This window comes from Aureobasidium melanogenum (genome assembly GCF_000721775.1).
Source record: "Aureobasidium melanogenum CBS 110374 unplaced genomic scaffold scaffold_6, whole genome shotgun sequence".
Lineage (NCBI taxonomy): Eukaryota > Fungi > Ascomycota > Dothideomycetes > Dothideales > Saccotheciaceae > Aureobasidium > Aureobasidium melanogenum.
Window position 1 is genome coordinate 66,576 of NW_024470058.1, and position 18,169 is coordinate 84,744.

The 18,169-nt window shown below is 50.6% G+C and overlaps 9 protein-coding genes across 9 annotated transcripts; 2 read left to right on the forward strand and 7 right to left on the reverse strand.

Moving 5' to 3' along the window:
- Positions 1–118: 118 nt before the first annotated feature.
- On the reverse strand, positions 119–751 carry M437DRAFT_45271 (uncharacterized protein; the record flags this gene model as incomplete). Its single annotated transcript, XM_041021060.1, has 1 exon — positions 119–751. One exon carries the CDS (start codon positions 749–751, stop codon positions 119–121), a length of 633 nt encoding a protein of 210 aa, XP_040881094.1.
- A 443-nt stretch (positions 752–1,194) lies between these two features.
- On the reverse strand, positions 1,195–2,409 carry M437DRAFT_44824 (S-2-hydroxy-acid oxidase; the record flags this gene model as incomplete). Its single annotated transcript, XM_041020974.1, has 2 exons — positions 1,195–2,275; positions 2,333–2,409. 2 exons carry the CDS (start codon positions 2,407–2,409, stop codon positions 1,195–1,197), a joined length of 1,158 nt encoding a protein of 385 aa, XP_040881095.1.
- Positions 2,410–3,418: 1,009 nt separating this feature from the next.
- Positions 3,419–4,115, reverse strand: M437DRAFT_45104 (uncharacterized protein; the record flags this gene model as incomplete). The annotated part of the gene is made up of 2 exons (XM_041021024.1): positions 3,419–3,594; positions 3,641–4,115. 2 exons carry the CDS (start codon positions 4,113–4,115, stop codon positions 3,419–3,421), a joined length of 651 nt encoding a protein of 216 aa, XP_040881096.1.
- Positions 4,116–5,611: 1,496 nt separating this feature from the next.
- Positions 5,612–6,424, forward strand: M437DRAFT_44729 (uncharacterized protein; the record flags this gene model as incomplete). Its single annotated transcript, XM_041020957.1, has 2 exons — positions 5,612–5,646; positions 5,701–6,424. 2 exons carry the CDS (start codon positions 5,612–5,614, stop codon positions 6,422–6,424), a joined length of 759 nt encoding a protein of 252 aa, XP_040881097.1.
- A 340-nt stretch (positions 6,425–6,764) lies between these two features.
- M437DRAFT_73931 (uncharacterized protein) lies at positions 6,765–7,597 on the forward strand (the record flags this gene model as incomplete). Its single annotated transcript, XM_041026135.1, has 3 exons — positions 6,765–6,809; positions 6,865–7,266; positions 7,556–7,597. 3 exons carry the CDS (start codon positions 6,765–6,767, stop codon positions 7,595–7,597), a joined length of 489 nt encoding a protein of 162 aa, XP_040881098.1.
- M437DRAFT_83018 (uncharacterized protein) lies at positions 7,594–9,255 on the reverse strand (the record flags this gene model as incomplete). Its single annotated transcript, XM_041027860.1, has 1 exon — positions 7,594–9,255. One exon carries the CDS (start codon positions 9,253–9,255, stop codon positions 7,594–7,596), a length of 1,662 nt encoding a protein of 553 aa, XP_040881099.1.
- Positions 9,256–10,277: 1,022 nt separating this feature from the next.
- On the reverse strand, positions 10,278–12,006 carry M437DRAFT_73933 (phenylalanyl-tRNA synthetase-like protein alpha chain; the record flags this gene model as incomplete). Its single annotated transcript, XM_041026136.1, has 3 exons — positions 10,278–11,118; positions 11,177–11,631; positions 11,692–12,006. The coding sequence occupies 3 exons, from the start codon at positions 12,004–12,006 to the stop codon at positions 10,278–10,280; spliced, it is 1,611 nt and encodes a 536-aa protein (XP_040881100.1).
- A 377-nt stretch (positions 12,007–12,383) lies between these two features.
- Positions 12,384–16,324, reverse strand: M437DRAFT_44746 (uncharacterized protein; the record flags this gene model as incomplete). Its single annotated transcript, XM_041020960.1, has 3 exons — positions 12,384–12,457; positions 12,510–13,163; positions 13,213–16,324. 3 exons carry the CDS (start codon positions 16,322–16,324, stop codon positions 12,384–12,386), a joined length of 3,840 nt encoding a protein of 1,279 aa, XP_040881101.1.
- Positions 16,325–17,277: 953 nt separating this feature from the next.
- M437DRAFT_44725 (uncharacterized protein) lies at positions 17,278–17,529 on the reverse strand (the record flags this gene model as incomplete). The annotated part of the gene is made up of 1 exon (XM_041020955.1): positions 17,278–17,529. A coding segment is annotated over one exon (252 nt), but the record flags the coding sequence as incomplete, so codon positions are not given.
- Between the last annotated feature and the right edge of the window lie 640 nt (positions 17,530–18,169).

The following is an 18,169-nucleotide window of genomic DNA, read 5'->3' on the forward strand; positions in this document are numbered from 1 at the left end:
TGGGTCGCGACTTGAATTTCTATCTGCGATCGCTCCATCTGATATCGTCTCCCAGTAAGGACAATGTCACGAGAACCTCAGAAGACGTATATCTCATCGATCATGATCCGGCCCGATCTCACAGCGCACCCTGTTCCGCATATGCCTTTCTACCTCCTTCTTCACAAGTCTTGATTTGCTCTTCCGTCATCTTGTATCCCTTCCATTTGCACGATTCCTCCCAACACTCTCTCCTCTCTTCATCGCTCAGCCACGATCCCTCACACTCTTGAATATGAAGCTTCTTGTAACAAAGTCTCTTTTCCTCTCCCGTCAAGCTCGGGTTCCTGCATTGCAACCCCCATCCAGTGTCCACCTGAAACCAATAATGTTGATAAACCTCGTCGATTCCTGGATCGCGTCTGATAATCTCCATCTCCGTATGTCGGAGGTTCTTGATGATGTAATCTTCGTCATCACTGTACCATCCGATGCTGGTGTTTCGTAGTGCTGGGGAAGGTATGTGGGACGAGAGGTAGAAGATATGCGCAGATTTTGGGTAGGATGATCGAAGTGAGATGATGTATTCACCTTCCATGATACCGCAGGTGGTGTCATTGGGGAGACAATCGATAACCAGGGGAGCTACGTATGTAGTTTCACCATTCTCGTTGGTCGTCCAGCAGGCCCGGTCTGAGGGCAAGGAAACAAGTCCTGGGTACGCTGATGCGAATGCAGCGAGGATGGCAACAATTGCGATCCAGATAATCATACGTCCAGGAAAAGGCCGCATCGCCAGTCTAGAGAGATGGTGATGCCAATGTCTAGTTCTAACCAGTCCTTGATGACTTGTTGAAGAATTGCAAGATCAGGCTTGGAAATTGGGACTGTAGGTTCAAACAGACATCGGCAGACGCGACAACAGGATCTTAACACTTCTCAATACAACAACATGGCCTTACGCCGCATTTTGAAAGAACAGATGTTCTCCTTCGAAGGGTTAGTGTTTCACTGGTGTTGGTGTTGGCGTTGGCTGCCTAAGCGCCCGAAACACCTTGACATTACTCGTTAGCCGCTAAGCCACATTTCCATGATCAAGACGACTTCGGATTTGACGGTCATGGGAGGATATAGATTGTAAAATGGTTACTTTTACACTTCCTGACGTGCGGATGAACTCTTAAGAATATAGAAATGCAATTGATCGCGTGACACCTAACTATACCAGCTGTTCGGCGTCCACTTGAAGTACTGAGGTCCAATATCCTTGATGGAGATCAAGCCCAGGTGCGCGGCATCACTAGCAATCTCTGCCTTCAACAGTTCCACAGCTTTAGCCACTCCCTCAGTGCCATAGACATTGGCATACATGAATGGTCTGCCAAGTCCGACGGCACGAACGCCGAGAGCAAGCATCTTGAGCACGTCACTGCCGTATCTGACACCACCGTCGGCATACACTTCGATCTGCTGGAAGACCTCAGGTGCCTGTTGGTGAATCTCGAGGGCAACCTCAAAGCCGGACGGACTACCGTCAAGGTTGCGGCCGCCGTGGTTAGACAAGATGATCGCAGGTGCCTTGTACTTGACCGCCATCTTGGCGTCTTCGACCGTCTGAATGCCCTTGATGACGACAGGTAGTCTCGTGAAGTTCTGAAGCTTCTGGTAGTATTGCCATGTGAAGGCTGAGTACTCTGCATCTGCTGAGCCCGCTGAGTAACGCTGAGCACGTTGACGTACACCAGGCCCAGCACTATCAACAGTGAAGACAATTGCACGAGCACCAGATTCCTCGATCTCTTTAAAGTGTGCTTTGGTGGCAGTATCATTGGCGGCATCGAGGTAAACCTGCTGCCACATGACCTGGGAGCCGTTCGAGGGTCTCGCAGCGGCCAGATCCTTCAATGGCAAGGAGCTGAAGTCCGAAGGGATGTATAGAATATCTCCTTGATAAGCACCCTCGACGAGTCCGAGCTCAGCTCTCTCATTAGCAAGAGCACCTCGTGCACATGGACTAATGTAAAAAGGTGCGGAGAAGTTGTGGCCGAGTATTGAGGTCGTCAAGGTCGACTCGATATTTGAAATGTCCCTCAATACACGGGGACGAGCGGTGTAGCGCTGAAAGACCTCCAGATTATTACGGTAGGACCACTCGCCAGCAGCACCGTTACGGTAGTAAGTATAAGCACTCGTATTCATGTAGCGACGAGCTGCCCAGTCAAAATCCGGAAGCCCGACGATATCATCAAGTGGTGGCAGAGTGCCGACAGGTGTATCTCCCAGAGCTTCATCGATACTATGAACAATCCTTAGATTATGGGCTTAAGGTATGAGCTCGACTAGCTTGGCTTACCCAGTATCAGGCTCGTTGAGGAATGGTCTGGCCGCAAGAGCCAAGCTTGTCAGGGTAGCCAAGATGATAGACTTCATGGTGGAAAGTTGTCTTCAGAGAAACGAAGGTGCAGAAACTTATATGTCTCATCAAGGGCAGCGCATGAGCTTCTTATATGTTTTGATGGCGCCACCTATTTGCACAGCCTACATTCAAAAAGACAGTTATGCCTCGTGTGTTGTACTCTGCGACATCCAAGATGCATCAATCTGCTACGTGAACCCGCACATGGCAGGCCGCAGCAAACCATTTGTCTCGAACCCTTGACCAGATATCAGTTTTTTTCGCCAACTAAGCTCCTTCCAGACCATAGCCTTAGCTTTTCATTGGCGAATGGGTCAAGTTAACAGTGATTGATTGCAAAGCGAGAGCGGCCGACCGTCGTCTCGGAGCTGAAAATGGCTGCCAGGTACCAGGGTCGATCTCGCAGAGCGCAGAAATACGTCTTGGTGTTCTTGGTGATGGCTTGGCGACCGTGATGGCATACACAGCCGAGGAACGTGGTTGAGGGTTGAGGCATGATCTGCAAGCCATGTTCCTGCATGAGGTTCACATATGGGTAATCCAAGCAAATAAAGCAGCGGTCGAGTATTGATAGTCGGCGATAGCACAATCCCACCACCCGTCAGTAAAACGTTCTTGGGAGTTGTTGGAACCTGGAGTTGAAGGTCGAGAGCGAGGAGAGCCAATTTGCGCAGACCTGAAGTCTGTGCGGCTTCCGCAGCAACGATCTTATCTGATCCGCTGCACTTTATTCGTCAGGCGAAGACACTTTATGCCAGACCATCGCCAAACCTTTCATGTTCCAAATTCGCAAACTAGACAAGTGTGTCGCTTACACGTCGCACTTGATGTTACTCGGCTATGTTGACATCCTCGAGGCCACGATATATTAACAGCGACCGGAACACGCTGCTCAGCGTTGCCTGCGTGCTGGTTAATGCAAGATGTGTGCAACGAGCTTCCAATCAAGCTCGAAGACAGACATTGAGCAGCACAGACCGCTGGCGTCCGGTCACCTTGGTTTTCAAAGAAACTTTCGAGATATCATGTTCTCTTATCTTCAAAGTCTGAGATGACCCAATCTTCGACATCATCGCCAATCGTCAAGACATACGTCTTGAATACAATACTCTCGTACCAGACCGCTGCAGCAGCTCTTGCCTTCGCATGCCAAGGTCCTCTACCCCCATCTCTCGCATGTTGCCTGCTTTCCCAGAAACCTAAGCACCTGTCAGCATATCTCCCTGAGACGCAGATCTTACATACAAGTCGCTAAATTCTGCCGGTCCTGATCTTTCACTCCGTACCAATACTTCAGCAGTCCTCCACTAGCCATGGCTTCCTGATGTGAAGAGGCATCCAATTGGAACAGCCTCTCGGGATCTGCGTCAGGACTGAGCTGTGATCGAAAACTGACGACGTAGAACTCCGTCGCCTTCCATGTAAAGCCTTCGTCTCTTGCAAGGTATCTTAAAGTCCCCATGACCTCCCCAAAGTTGAATGACGCTGTGTACTCTGCCGTTGCATAATCTTCCCGGATAGGTTGAAGCCTTGTCAAGGCTTTTGCAAATAGTTGACTTGCCCTGGAATATCTGGCAAGATCGAGTAGATGCGGCGGTGAGGTGTATGGAGATGCCACAAGAAGGGAGCTATCTGTATCCGCTTCTTTGACGTTGACTTGTGTAGCTCCAAACAAGTTGTTCGGATGACTAGGCTTCAAAGTGGTTGTAGCAGCGCTCATCTCGGGACTTCACATGGACTTTCTGCAGCGTGTGCGGATTTATTGTCTGAACTTCCATCGCAGCTACCACGTCTCTTCTTATACAAGCCCATGGAAAACTGACGAGATTACAATACGCGATTGCGAATTATGGTACGAGCACGACATATGCACGCAAATTATAACAGTAATCTGCAAAGCTTCGAGAAGTTGCGCCATCCATCAAAGAACTCACGCAACATCGAACTCTTCTGGCTCAATCGAGGACACAAGATCCTCTCTTTGTCCGAGAAAACATTGAAATTGGTTTTCCTAGTCGCCTGTGGAGATAAACGAGTACATCGTCCAGATAAAGTGTTCATGAACAGAGGATCAGGGTCGCTGCACCTGCATGGTGTTATGGCCATAAGTCTTGGTGTCGCAATTTTCTTCTTTTGGCAGTTCCTCCGCCTTGCCCAGCGCCCTGCAAATTGCGAAAGACGCCTCTCCTCGATTGTCACTCTTGCGCCATCTTGACACCATTTGTGTCATCTAAACGTAAATTCAATCTAGTTATATTGATCAACTCGCGTGCACATTGTTGCAGCACGCGATTGTCGCTGCATCACCTTGTCCTCTAGGAGATTCTTGACTCTTCCATTCTACCCACAGACGCGATGAATGGATGATTGATGCTTGAGACAGCGAAAGCTCAGATTCCGATTGCGTTCGCGATGCACCGCAAGAAGTCGTCCATGATGTAGCGATCAGATCCTGGCACGCCCATCTGCTCGGGATACACATTGCGCAACCTTCGTCCGCTTCCCCGACGTCTGGTTATGTTGCTGCCTGTCTCGCTTTGCAACCTCGGTCCTTCGGTATGGTCTACGAGGGATGAGCACTCTGCCTTCTACCCTTGGCCCGAACGCACTCTTGAGAAATTCGCATGCAATTGATGGTTCAGAAAGCTGGTTTGGAATGTCACTACAGCCACCATAGGGCTACAGTTTCGACGATCACAGTGTGGCGCAGCCTACCCCACTACTACCATATGTTCTTCCCGCAAGCGTGAGTTCACATGAACATGGCGAAACCTGGAAGTATGAAGACCCTTCCTTCCCCAAAACCTGGAAGAAATTACCCAGACATGACGCCTTGTGTGCCTGGCCTCCTGTCGCCGTCCGATCATCTGCATCACAACATGACAGACTTGACTGCTTTGGGAATTGCATTTCTTCTCAGCCTATCAAGTAGACCACTTCATCTATGTGGCTTAATCTAATAGGTAGGAAGCGAAATCTTCTTCGTAAAACTGACGTGCAGCACTTTTCAGCTACAAGAGCAATTTCGTACTACCCCACTAACCGCAGTGAGGTCACTGGTGTACTCAATTGGTCACCTTCGTCATGTGTTTGGGAAGGTCCCTTTAAGGAGCAGCTCTTGCAGCTCAGAATCGATCACATATCTTCAAAGCGAGCAAACAAACAGCTCACCCATACTTCAACTAAAACCCTACTCTCACCCTCAAATCACACACTATGGACGCCGCCGCCAACGCTGTCAGCAAGCTCCTGTAAGGACATTCTCACACTATCATTATTTAGGCAAACATGCTAATATACTCAAGCTCCGGCGCAGGTGAGAAATTCAACGCCAAGTCCGAGCAGGTCGACACCGCGCAGGTCAAGACTGGAGAAGTCAAGACCACGCAGGACAAGATTGAGGAAGTAGCCCCAGTCGTTGACTCTGCTGCTACAGGCGAGAAGGACACCACTGTCGACCAGACTATTGCCCCGGCAGTTGAGCATGAGCATGTCAAGCACGAGCACGAGACCAGAGAGCAGAAGGTCGTCGACCGCGAACGTCATCAAGACCACTACCACACCACCATCCAGCCCCTGAAAGATCAGGAGGTTGAGGCTACGAAGCACAACACTGAAGTTGATGCAACTCAAGAACGCCAGATCAACAAGGACAAGCAAGGCGACCAGATCAAGGCGAAGGTTGCCGCCGACCAGGCTGCCTTCAAGAACACAACCGAGGAGGAAGCCACGGAGGAGACCAAGACTACTGAGCCTGCCGCTGTCGCAGAGTCTGTTCACCACCACCTCCACGAGACCATCCAGCCTGTCATCGAGAAGGAACGCATCGTGCCCGAGGTCACCCACAAGGTCAAGCCCGTGCATGAGGTTGTTCAGGAACAGACTAAGAACCACGGCGTGACCACCAACCAAGCGATCTCGGTGGATGAGTTCCAGCACCGCTTGGGTGGTGAGAGCAGAACAGAGGTCAAGCACGACGGAGAGCCCTCCGTTGCTACTACCGCCACGACAGCCGTGACGGAGAAGTAGAATCACATCTGTGATAACAAAATTTACCCTTAGGCTTTAAATTGTGTAATGTACAATATGAATCTTTTCTCTCAATTCTCCTCGATATCATTGCAGATTGCTTGATTTGCTCCAATCACTCGGCAGTATACAAAATAGGAGTGTCAGTGGTCGTCAATCATGAATCCGTGCTCGACAGAACGGACTATGCGGATCGCATCCTTCAAGAACGTTACGGACGTTACGAACAATACCCCTCCTATGAGTGAACATAGGAGGTCGCGCTGTTCGAATCCTTCAAACACTTCGTCCTTCAATTTCCGTCACGCGGTACAGTCCTCTATAAGCTCTCTGATCATCCATGGCTCTATTACCAGTCTCCTGCGCGGCAGAGTTTGATTCGAAGGCAAGTGCACACCAGAGAATTGGACCACAGATTATCCCTAACATTCTCCCAAAAGTTTCTCGATCGATTCATCGAACTAAATCTCAAGCAGAAAGAAGGTCTAGACCTCGGTTTGAGTATAGTCGTAATCACCTCTCTTGACAAGAGATACACAGAGGCCTCAACCATTCCTATGGAGCCAACTTCTTCTGCTGCACCTTTTCAAGGCAAGAACCCGAAAGAGTGCTTTGAAATACTTCAAAAGTTGGTCAAGGATACTAGATCTGAAATCAACGTCGAGAATTTTGCAATTTTGGATGAGAGGTCTAAGGAAGATGATACTGTATGGCTTGTGCAGGCTTTCAAGAACTCGCCAAGGATCAAGATTGTGTGTGGGGCTTTGAAAGACACGGATATGGCTCTTGAGAATCTTTGGGTTGGAAATATGAATATTGAAGAGTTAAGCTACGAGAACCAGGTGCTTCACCATTCGACGACTTAGCCCTTGTTGGTAGAGACATTCCTAGAGTCACTGCTATGATTCTATGCTGATCTGAGCAGATCAAATGTGCATGAGATGTTGAAACAAAAGACATCATCACACTAGTGAGCAACAATTCGCTTTGATCGCTCGTCTATTAGATACAAGCGGGCTTGTGAAGAATATCTTTATCACGTCCACATTTTCCCCAGTCCCCATTCGCGTGTTGAGCTACTGGTGTCTTGTTGACTACCTTGTTGTTAGTCTCAACCCTCAAGGTTCATAGCCATTCGTGAGATATCGGCGTATAGTGAAAATCACAGTTTAACCCGTCGCAGCGCTAGCTTCCAAGACGCAAGCGTGAGCAATACACCTTGCCTTGCACATCAAAAACTCATTCATCTTCTCAGCTTTCGAGTCTGGATCGGAGTCCACGACCTTCATTGCAGTCTGGGCCAAAACGACAAGGTCGTGCAAAATCGAAATATCGGCATCAGGCTTGACATTGTTGATCCACTGCACAACCTCTCTGACTTGCTCTTCTGCATCGGCCACATCTGTAGTGCAGGTCGCTGTGTCTTGTAGTTTGGGAGCCCGTGCAGCGGCAAAGGCTAACCGAGTCGTGCACTCGACTCGAGCTTGTGCAAATAGCTCTTCTGAAGCGGCGCCGAAAGCGAGCAATTGGTCGCGAAGGTCGTGATGTGCAGATGGTAGGACACTCCAAGCACCAAACAACCAGGTTGCGATCTCTTCGGTCCTGGCCGGGGGTGAACCTGCTCCTTGCTGCGTAGTGATTCTCGCTGTCTCGACTGCCACGCAAGCAGGACCAGAAGTTTCATGGATCGCAGGGGCAAGCGATGGCGACGCATTGTGATTAGTCTTTTTGTCCTGGGATATTAACTCGCGGCGCGCAACAGTCGACTCGCTACCAAGCCCAGCGAGAACAGGAGCAGAAGCCTCATGAACCGGAGGTCCGAGTGAAGGCGAGCGGCCGGTCCGTACCTGCTTCCGTCTCAAATTGCTATCAGGCAACGAGTCAACACTTGCAGCACGCTTGAAATGGGCTCTGCTTGAGTGCTCGACGCTCGGGGATCGATAGTCCAAAATACGACGCATACGGACCCAGAACGGCGTCTCAGGCACGCCTTCACCATCACTTTCCTTGTGTATGGGCAAAGAAGCAACACTAACATCACTGAAAGGCACTTCAACCTCTACAAGGGGCTCAAGGGGCTCGGGAGGTTTGTTAAGGTCGAGAGAGGGCATTGTATCCCGAGTATAAGGGGGAGGGGGCAGGAGGTTCTGAGGTGATTCGGGATGGGAGTGGCATCTTTTATCCTCGGATTCGAGATCTAGACCTTGATTGAGCCAGAGGTTGACTCCGCCTCCACGGCCATCATACATGCTGTCAAGCAGCAGAGTAGGTGTGTTGAGTCGCTTCATCGAGTTTGAAGCAAAGATTTTCCGCAGCTCGAGTTGTGCAAAGGTATCGAACCTGAAGTATATATCGAAGGAGGTCGTCTCAGATAATGACTTGAGCCTTGACATCAACTCTTTCGGTGTGCCTTTGACAGGCTTCTGACGCTTGGCTCGAGGCATGATAACATCGCAAGGCATGGCGAGTCTGAAGGAGAGATGAAACAAGTTACAGTCAGCAAGACCAGCACTCTCCAGATCGACTCGTCCATATGCCTGTATAGGTGTAAATGTCATATCGAGGGCGGAAGTGTCAAAATCGCAGGGGATGATCATGAACATGTCGCGAGGATGTTTCGAAGCGCGTATTGATACTGGTAGATGTAAAGCTATCAACAGCTCATCGGCCCGCCATCCGATGTTAATGGTCAACCTGGATGTCGAGTTCAGTGGTGATAGTTGACCTAGACATACTGGTCCCTCCTCTTTGCTGTTCCAAGAAACAAAACAAGGCTTTTCGACGACCCATTTCCATGGCGGGCTGCTCGAAACAAGCCCATAGTCGTCCATGGCTGAGTTCTGACACGAAACCACAACTTGATCACCCAGAACAAAGGGCGTCAGTATTAAGTCAAAGAATATACGATACCTTATTGTCCCTCCTCGTAAGAGAAGATAACCCGCCCACCCAGGCTTTCGTGTAGAAAAGCAGCCTTGACTTTTGCGTAAGAATAATCAAGAGTTTGCAGCATTCAGTACGATCAAGAAAAGGCAGACGGTAACCAGACACACGTCGGGCTTGGAGAGGTACGAGCGATCAGTCGTCGCGGTCGCGTCGCGTCGGCTTTTTCACAGCGGACGCAGGCGTGACGGCTAAGAGCAAATCTCTGACACGAAAGCAAGCACACGAGAGGGTCAGTGTGGTCTACTCCTTCATGAAAGAATGGATCTGGCGGGCGATGTGATGATGATAAGGATGAGAATGATAAGATGATGATGGTGCAGTGTTGATGAGAGCTGTGGCAGGCAACGACGTTCCAAAAGCTTGGCGACCCGACTTCCCGCGAAATCTTCGGCAGTACACAATGCCAAACCTACAACCCTGGCTGAATACCAAAGACTATTGCATTCTTGTAGTCAGACCCTTTCCCAATCCCGAGCCATAAGAATCAGATCTGACCTACACTCAAGAGCAGATCATCGCTTGGTCAGTAGTGGGGACTCCATCCCCAACCTGAAATAAGTAATTTAGGGAGAAAAGAGGGAATCTTGTTCTTGAATTCAGGCACTCTCCTTCGCATCCCACGTCTTCGAACTCGGGAGCGCTCTAGATGTGAGTTTGCTTATGCATAATGTCTAGGCTGGGGTTTCTCTACGGCAAGCATGTCGTGCGGAAAACAAATTTGCCCTTCTACAACAATTTCATGATTATCTTTGACGTTCAAAGCCTTCTATTTACGTGATCATGGATGTAAGACAAGGTCAGAGGCTACGACACACTCTTTCAGACACTCCGATCACACAATTGAAAGAAACTTGTAACATTTTTGATAGTCGTCATTCTTTCTCCTCAAGCTATTCCGTGAGCGCCTTTAATCCTTATCAAGTCTAACAGCAGCATTACTCTCAATGAAGCCCAAATCAACCTTATGACCCAACAAATCACGAATATTTGACACCTTATACTTGATCATCGTAGGTCTCTCCAATGACAATCCAAAGCCATAAACCCTCAAATCCTTGGGCAAACCCATGGATTCCAACATTTCAGGACGGAACATTCCAGAGTTGCCGATTTCAACCCACTTGCCTAGGCCTTGGTGGTAGCCGAAAACTTCCATGGAGGGTTCGGTGTAGGGGTTATAGGCGGGTTTGAAGCGCAGGTTGGAAATGCCGAGTTTGGCGAAGAAGCCTTCGAGGAAGGCCATTAGGCCGCCGAGGGTCAAGTCGTAATCGGCGATCACACCTTCGACTTGGTGGAATTCTGCCAGATGGGTAGCGTCGACGGTTTCATTTCTGAAAACGCGGTCGATGGAGAAGTAGCGGCAAGGACGAGGGTTGGCGGCAAGACGGTGCAAGACGTATGTGGAGACGGCGGTGGTGTGTGTTCTGAGGACGAGTTTTGTGGTTTCGGCGTCGTTGTAGGGGTAGCGGTAGCCGATGGAGCCGAAAGCACCGTCTTGGTGTACTTTGCGCACGTTGTCGTAGTATTTTTGGTAGTCGAGTTTGGGTGTTTCTGTTGAGGCGAGACGGGGGTCGTAGAGTTTGGCGTCCTTCTCCATTGCCTCCATGGCTGCGTCTGCGATGGGGTCGGCACGGGGGAAGTCGGCAGATACGGGATCGGAGACGTAGAAGGTGTCTTGAAGATCGCGGGCAGGGTGTTGCTGGGGAACGAAGAGAGCGTCGAAGTTCCAGAAGCCAGTGTCGACGAATCTGATTGGAGAAAGTCAGTTGGAGACGATGAGAAGAGCAAGTTCAGGACTGGTCTCACCTGCCAGTGGGCATCTCAATGAAGCCCTGGTGGAAGAAGATCTTGCGGAACTCCTCGCGCACCTTCATCAAAGGATGCAGAGCACCAGCATGCTGCTGCGAACCCAAAGCAGCAAAGTTGTAAGGCTTGAAGTTTGCAGTCTTCCACTCGCCAGACTCGAGCATCTCGGGGGTGAGATCGGTGTGCTCGACGGGCATCTCCTTTGCGTACTTGTCGCCCTTGGAGACTTTGTAGCTGATGACTTTTGTGACTGTGACCAACTTGCGCTTCTTGAGATCGGCGAGGAGCTTGTTGTCGGAAAGAGACTTGCTGCTCTGAATGGCTGCGAGGGTTTCGCGGGTTGTGTCCTTGGGAGAGTCGACCAGCGAGACGAGGACATCGCCGTCCTTCTTGATCCACTTGAGCTTGAATGCGTTGCCTTGACCGACCTTGGCTGAGTCTGCGCCAACCTCGTTCTGTTTGTCCTTGCGTCAGCAACTGCCAGACCTAAAATCAGATTGGCGTGCAAGAATTACCGTAAGCTCCTTCAAGGGCATTTGTCCTCTTCTCTTGACAGCGTCCCAGACCTTGAACTCGTGACTGCCCTCAGTGGCAATCTGCTCGCCCTCCTTTGTGAGAATAACCTGCTCCTTGTCGTTGGTGTCGTATGTGACCATGTTTCTCGAAGCCAGTCTGTCCAGAGCGGCCTTGATCTCAGCCTGACCAACATCGGGAAGGTCGCTCTCGGTCGCAACAGTCTGCTTGGTGTCCAGAAGATCCAGCACTTCCTGAGTGAGGTCGCGGCCGGCAGCCTGGAGCGGCACCGGTACGGGTCCACGTTGTCCGGGCATTGTGTGATGTGTGATTGTGCTTGTGCGAGTGATGCGCAAACAATTGGCGGCTGTGACTCTTTCCAAAGCCGTCGCTGGCGTCTGAATTTTGCTGACTCGTGGCGGGGATGACCGCTGCATCGGCTTGAGTCAAGCGCCAAGCTTCCCTTCTCCTTGTCTTCTCACCTCGATGCACTCTGCATTTCTGCATATCACTTGGTTGTTGTGAAAGTCGTCAAACACAATTCGTCCATTGTGACATACGTCTGGTCTAAGAAAAAACGTTCCTCATGCGCCTGCGATCAACGCTGTGTAGCGCTCGCTCATGCTCACTGAAAACACCTGCACCACGCTATGCAGAAGCTAAAACAAATAAAATGCATCACATGTATCATCTTTCAGATCTTCCTTCTCAATTGGAACACCTTGTTGGTCGTTGCTGCCGGCAGCCCTTCTGAGAAGCGATCGCGCTCTGCAACTCATGTCAGTACTGTACTCAAGACCGGGTTTTAGGTGGTCCTTACCTTCTTCCGTCTCAAAGCCAATAGTAATATCATCATGTTCCCCTGCATATTCCAATCCTTCAAGGTTGATAAACTTGCGACGGACTCCCTTGCCCCAGACCTGCGAGTCTGATGGTGGCTCATCCTCGCCTCTTTCGCCATCCTTTTCTTTTTTTGGTAAGCTGAATTTGGCGTCCACGAACTTGACACAGTATTTGGCTGGCTTCTCTCCTTTGGCCTTCTCGAAAGTATCTGCTGCTTTGATCTGGAACACCATAGCATCTGCATGGCTAAAGTCTTCGAAAAAGGCTGCAATCTTGGTCACGTTGCCGAGTGTCAAGATCTGTATGCGAACCTTGGTTGCTTCCCACTTCTTGTAGATGGGCACAACCATTCTCCGTCTGGCGATGGCGAATAATGTAGCTGTCCCGTCGTATCTGACGGTGTATCTTGTGAGCGCTTTCTGGAATGTGTGCAGCTCCTCCAACGATGGGAAAGTTAAGGTGCGTGTTGTAGGTGTTGTCGCTGCTGTTTGCACAAATCTCTTCAGACCCTCCCGTCCGTGTTGAGCTTTGGCAATGTCCAGCGAGGCAGTCAGATCCTCTTGCGGTGCGCGCAAAAGCGACAAGCTCGGTATCTTGGATGCTGGAAGACGCAACAGGAGCTCGCCAGGACCTGCCATCCGAGTTAGCACATATCAAATGACCAGATTGAGAAGACCTACCAAGATTGAGTCGATCGGTCACCGCACCGTTGTCATGCGTCGCAATAATACGGAAATGCTCCGAAAGTGTCATGTCGCCTTGGTCTTGTCCCACCGTTGCATTAGCTTCGGTCACGACCCGCACATCCTTCCATGCAAGCCCTTGGAAGGCTCCCGCAACTGTGTCTTGTCCAGCTGAGGCTTCCGCCGTCATAGCCGTCAACCCAACCCTTGCGACAACTTGTTCGTTTTCGTCTGTAGAGATGCCCTGCAATACCTCATAAAAGTCCTGGCGGTCGCGACCACTTTTGAACCCTAACGTGGTCCGACATTGCCGTTTTGAGTCTTGCGTATAAACATGCATGACGGGAGGCTCATTCTCTCCTGTCATCTCGAAGAGCAATGGTGAGGTCCTGCATAACGGAATGCCGGCCATGGTCAAAGATTTGTTTACGGGGTTCGCCATCAAGAGCAGCCGATATCCACGATGCAAGTTGGTCTCGCCGAGTCCAGTACGAACATGAAGTCTCTTCTCAAACACGAATGCTCTACACGACCGGACCTTGTCCTTGGAGAATGCATTCGGGTTGATAGAATCGGTGTGCGCAAGTTCGACTAGATGTGCTTCATGAATCATGCGCTCATCGGCTTCCGGTCTCATGCTACCATACACCTTGTTGGTATAGTCAACCATGCTCCACAGCGAGCGGAAGTCTGGTTCTTGGAATGCAAGATTGAGCGTGAAACCTCTAGGGAGACGGACATACAGACCATGCTCTTTCGACTTCCAACTGACATCGTGCCAAGTGGGACCTCTGCCATACCCTCCATCTCCAGGCCTGATTGTTATGTTCACCAAGTCTGCCTGACTCGAGATGACTACCGAAGTCTGAAATTCGGACTTGGCTCGAATCATCGTGAGAACGCAGGGCAAGACGACGCGATCGCTATCTGCTTCGTCTGTGTTGACCGAAGCACTGACAAACATTCTACTGTAACAGAATGTGTCCCTTGTGTCGCCTAGAGGCAGAGCTTCCAGCGGGTTTGCTTCCTCAACTTCATCTTGTGCGATCAACGCTTGAGATGTGTTGCCACGCAAAAGAGCAGCAACGTCCGAAGCAAAACGCGGGTACTCGACCCACATTGTCGTGTCTTGGCCTTGAATGAGAGATTGATGAGGTGGCATAACATTGTTTCTGCTCATTGATAAGGTGAAAGTACGGAGACTTGCGCGTACTATATCCATGTCTCGCAGCAGGGTATCCTGTGGAGAATCGATCTTGGAGTGTGGTGAGTCTGCACCAGACAAGACATCGGTAAGAATCCACCATGTTTTAGCGACATCGACATGCGCTTGTGTAAGGCTCTCAGGCCTTGTCGTTCCCTTGGGTGTATTTCGGATCTGAACAGTCAGACCTGCACGACCTTTGTGCAGCCACCAGATAGCAGCACGTATCCACTCCCGAATTGTGCAACTCTGGATCGGTCGTTCACGTTCAGCTGTCAATCGGAATACGCCTCTCATGTGCGCGACACGCATGCCAAAATCGAAAAGTGCATCATGCTCAGCGGTTCCTTGAACGTGCTCAGGGGGAGAAATGTTTCGGTAAGAAAAGGCAGATCCAGATCGACCATTCGCATCGTAAGAAGGTCTGGGAAGATGATGTCCAGGAGTGAGACCAGGGGTGATTCCGGGTGTAATTCCAGGAGTAAGCCCATTGAAGTTTTGCGCTTGAGGTGCCAACGACTGTTGTGAGAAGTAGCTCGGGCTTGGTCCACGGCTCGGAGGGTGAGGCAGAGGATGGGCATTCAAAGAGGTGTTGGGCTGTAACGAAGCTGAGCGGACAGAAGAAGCTGGCGAGGAAGAAGCCAAGAAGTCTGAGGGAAGCCGCTGTCGCTGGCTAGACGCTGAGTGAGCTGAATCATTGGTGTAATGAGATGAAGAGAAAGATGGCTGCATGTTTCTTGTCGTGATTGGATGGATCGTGGTATCTGTGGTGTCATCATGTTGATTCGGAATCTCAGGAAGTGGATGTGCGCGATGAGGTAGCACTATTGGGGGTGCTGGCTGTTCAGGAGAAGCGGAGCGAAGGTGGTCAGGGATGGCTGAGCCGAAATCAGTGGGTACGATGGAAGGTAGCTGTGGACTACGAGATCGGCTCTCACGAGGAGGGGAGTTGGGAGAGGGTGGTCGCCGTGGATCCAGCGCGTCAGTGGCAGCCTCATCATAGTCGAGTCTGGACAAGCGACGCAAGACTCTGCCCTCCTCTTCACGGATCATACTCTGGCGTTTGGCGTCTCTAGGTGGCAGGGATCGAGGTTGTGGTGGAGAGTCTTGCAAGAAGCTGGCGAGTTCAGTGTTGTCGATTATTGGTGGAGATATGGGAGACTCAGGGGGTCTGATTGTTCTCATGGGAAGTTCAACATGGGGTGGAATAGGCGGCACATCTTCATCGCTCGTGGGAGAGATTGGGTCATCTTCCAAGCTGCTGAAAGTGGTGGGAGCGCGCTTCAGCATGCCCGGTCGAGGGCTCTCTTGTGCAGGGGCATGTTGTGGGACTGGAGGGGGCACAGGTTGAGGTTGCGATTCGAAAAAGGGATGGTTTACAGGATGGGTCGGGTCGGCCAGCGAGTTTTTGCGTTGGTAGGCATTACGAAGGGCAGGAGCACTCATGGGATAGTTCGCGGCCTGGCGGTGTCTTTCTGCTGCCTGCGTATCCAGCACAGGGGCTGCAGCTCGTCGTTCTGTCTGTGATCTGGCCAATTTTGCCTTTGCTCTTGACACTTCAACGACTGGTATCTCCGAGTCGTCACCGCCCTCTCCAATAATCTCTGGTGGAGTCCTCACGAATGAGACGTTGACATTCTTCTTCTTTTTCTTGGGCTTTGTTGGGTATGCTTCAGGGGGGCTCGCAGCAGCTCTTCGCACGTCTGCAGCGTCTGGCCATCTCTGTGCAGCGGCAGTGTCGATTCGCGGAGTAGGCAGCTGTCGCCTGCCTTCGCCAGGGATTCGCTCCTTTTCAGTCGATGGTTTGAGGAAGTCGACGACGTCTTCGTTGAGCTTGAAGTTCTTGTCCGAGGCTTCAGTCTTGCGTAGCAGCTTGCCCCATTTCGAAGAGCCTCGCAGACTCATGTCGTGGTTGCTTCTGCTTGTACAAATATGTATCGAGATTGCGGGGAATGAGGGACACGGTCGGAGCGAACTTTCAAAGTCGGCCTGTGTGTTTCGTGTTGAAAGCGAGTGTCGGTCTTGCTGCGTCTCTCAGCACCTGCCCAGCTCGGTCCATTGACTGGCTGACAACTGTGTACAAGAGTGAACAGGCAGCAGGTCGTGGCAGGGGCAGTCGACCGTGTCTCGAGACACATGCCAAGGCCACTTTGATACATAACACAACGCTCACCCTCAAACCGCGCTAATCAAGGCACAAACAAGGGTCCCAATTCACCGCCCGTCCCTCAGCCTGCTCCGAGCACTCTCCACATCCACGACTCGCTCTTTTTGAAGCGCATCCTTCGACCATTGCTATCTCATCTCCCAACGTTCTGATTGAGACTCGCGTGCCATGCGTTGTGATATACTCGTCATGAGCTGCGTCATGTCTCGGTATCTGTTCTTGTTGTTGTCTGAAGCCTTTGAACTTGTTCAGTTCTTGTAGAAAATGGATGTCCACTATGTACACCGCCGCGATGTTCTGTCACAAGCTGCGGCTATTTTGAGCTCTGACACGATGCCACCACAAAGCCTAAATTTGAGGCTGCCCAACTCCATCACTTCTGCTCCTAGCTGAAAACAAACATCGCATAAAATACACAACCACTTCTCGTATCGATTCTGACTGCCGGATCTATACCTGCATTGATTCTATCAATAACTGATCTCTACCGGTCAACAGTTACTCGCGAGCATCACGAGGGACGTTGCAATTTCACTTGACCCACTTGCTTCCTCTTTGGTCCTGAAGGCGCTCGTATAAGACGACTCGTGCGATATATTTTTCGCGATTATACCTTACCTCTACGGCACGTGTCTGACGCAACGACGAGACGGCATTGCTGATGACAGTGTTGTTCTCAAACCGACCAGCGTCAATTTACCCATGATGTTAACACTGCCTCTCCCATGACATGGGCATGTATGCAAAGAGCATGGGCAGACGTGATTAGGGACGTGATCAAACAACCAAAATAATATATTCGTTTAAAATCTCTGATCGAGCACATACGGCCACAGTCAGCTGAAAACTGGGCATCCCGTCCGCTCTGCCATACATAAGCAGTTGAACGGCAGATTAGTACTACGGTGGGTGACCACGTGGGAATCCCTGCTGCTGTATGTTTTGTTTCTCAACCATATTTTTTCTTTCTTTCTCTGCGGTTGTTGGCGGGCTCTGTCTGCGACGAAAGTCCGGGAGGGAGTAGAGTAACCCCGCAGCTGGCTGTTGCGCAGTCGCTTTTTGTCTTTCGCGCCCATAACACTGACATCTCTACAGCCACTGAAATGGTGCTTTCTTAGACTATCGATGATGAGTAAGCACTGAATGCTCAGATACCAAACGTTTTCTGCGATACTTGAAAGCTAAGTGATTGCAATTCCACAGGCACTGGGTCTGAAGCAATGGCAGACGACAAATGATCACACCTCCAAAGTACCGAATCTTATCCACGGACAATCTCCTCGAAAGCATGAAGAAGTGCAACGGAGACCATGCTTAAGAGCACACCATTCTGTCGATAATGGATCTGTAACGCCGTCTTCGTAGTCAGTCGCTCCTTGTTCGCTTGTGCATTAGTCGCGAATCGACATCTCGCCAACAACAGTTCGCTTGAGACAGGCAACCCGCTGCTTATAGAAGAGGCCCTGTGACGATCTCGCGCAATTTCTGGTGCTCTTCGATTGGACAAGAGCCCCTGTGATTCGCTATCACGCGTCTCTTGCGGCTACAAGCGCCGACCTGCAGCCGGATACTCAATCAAAGCG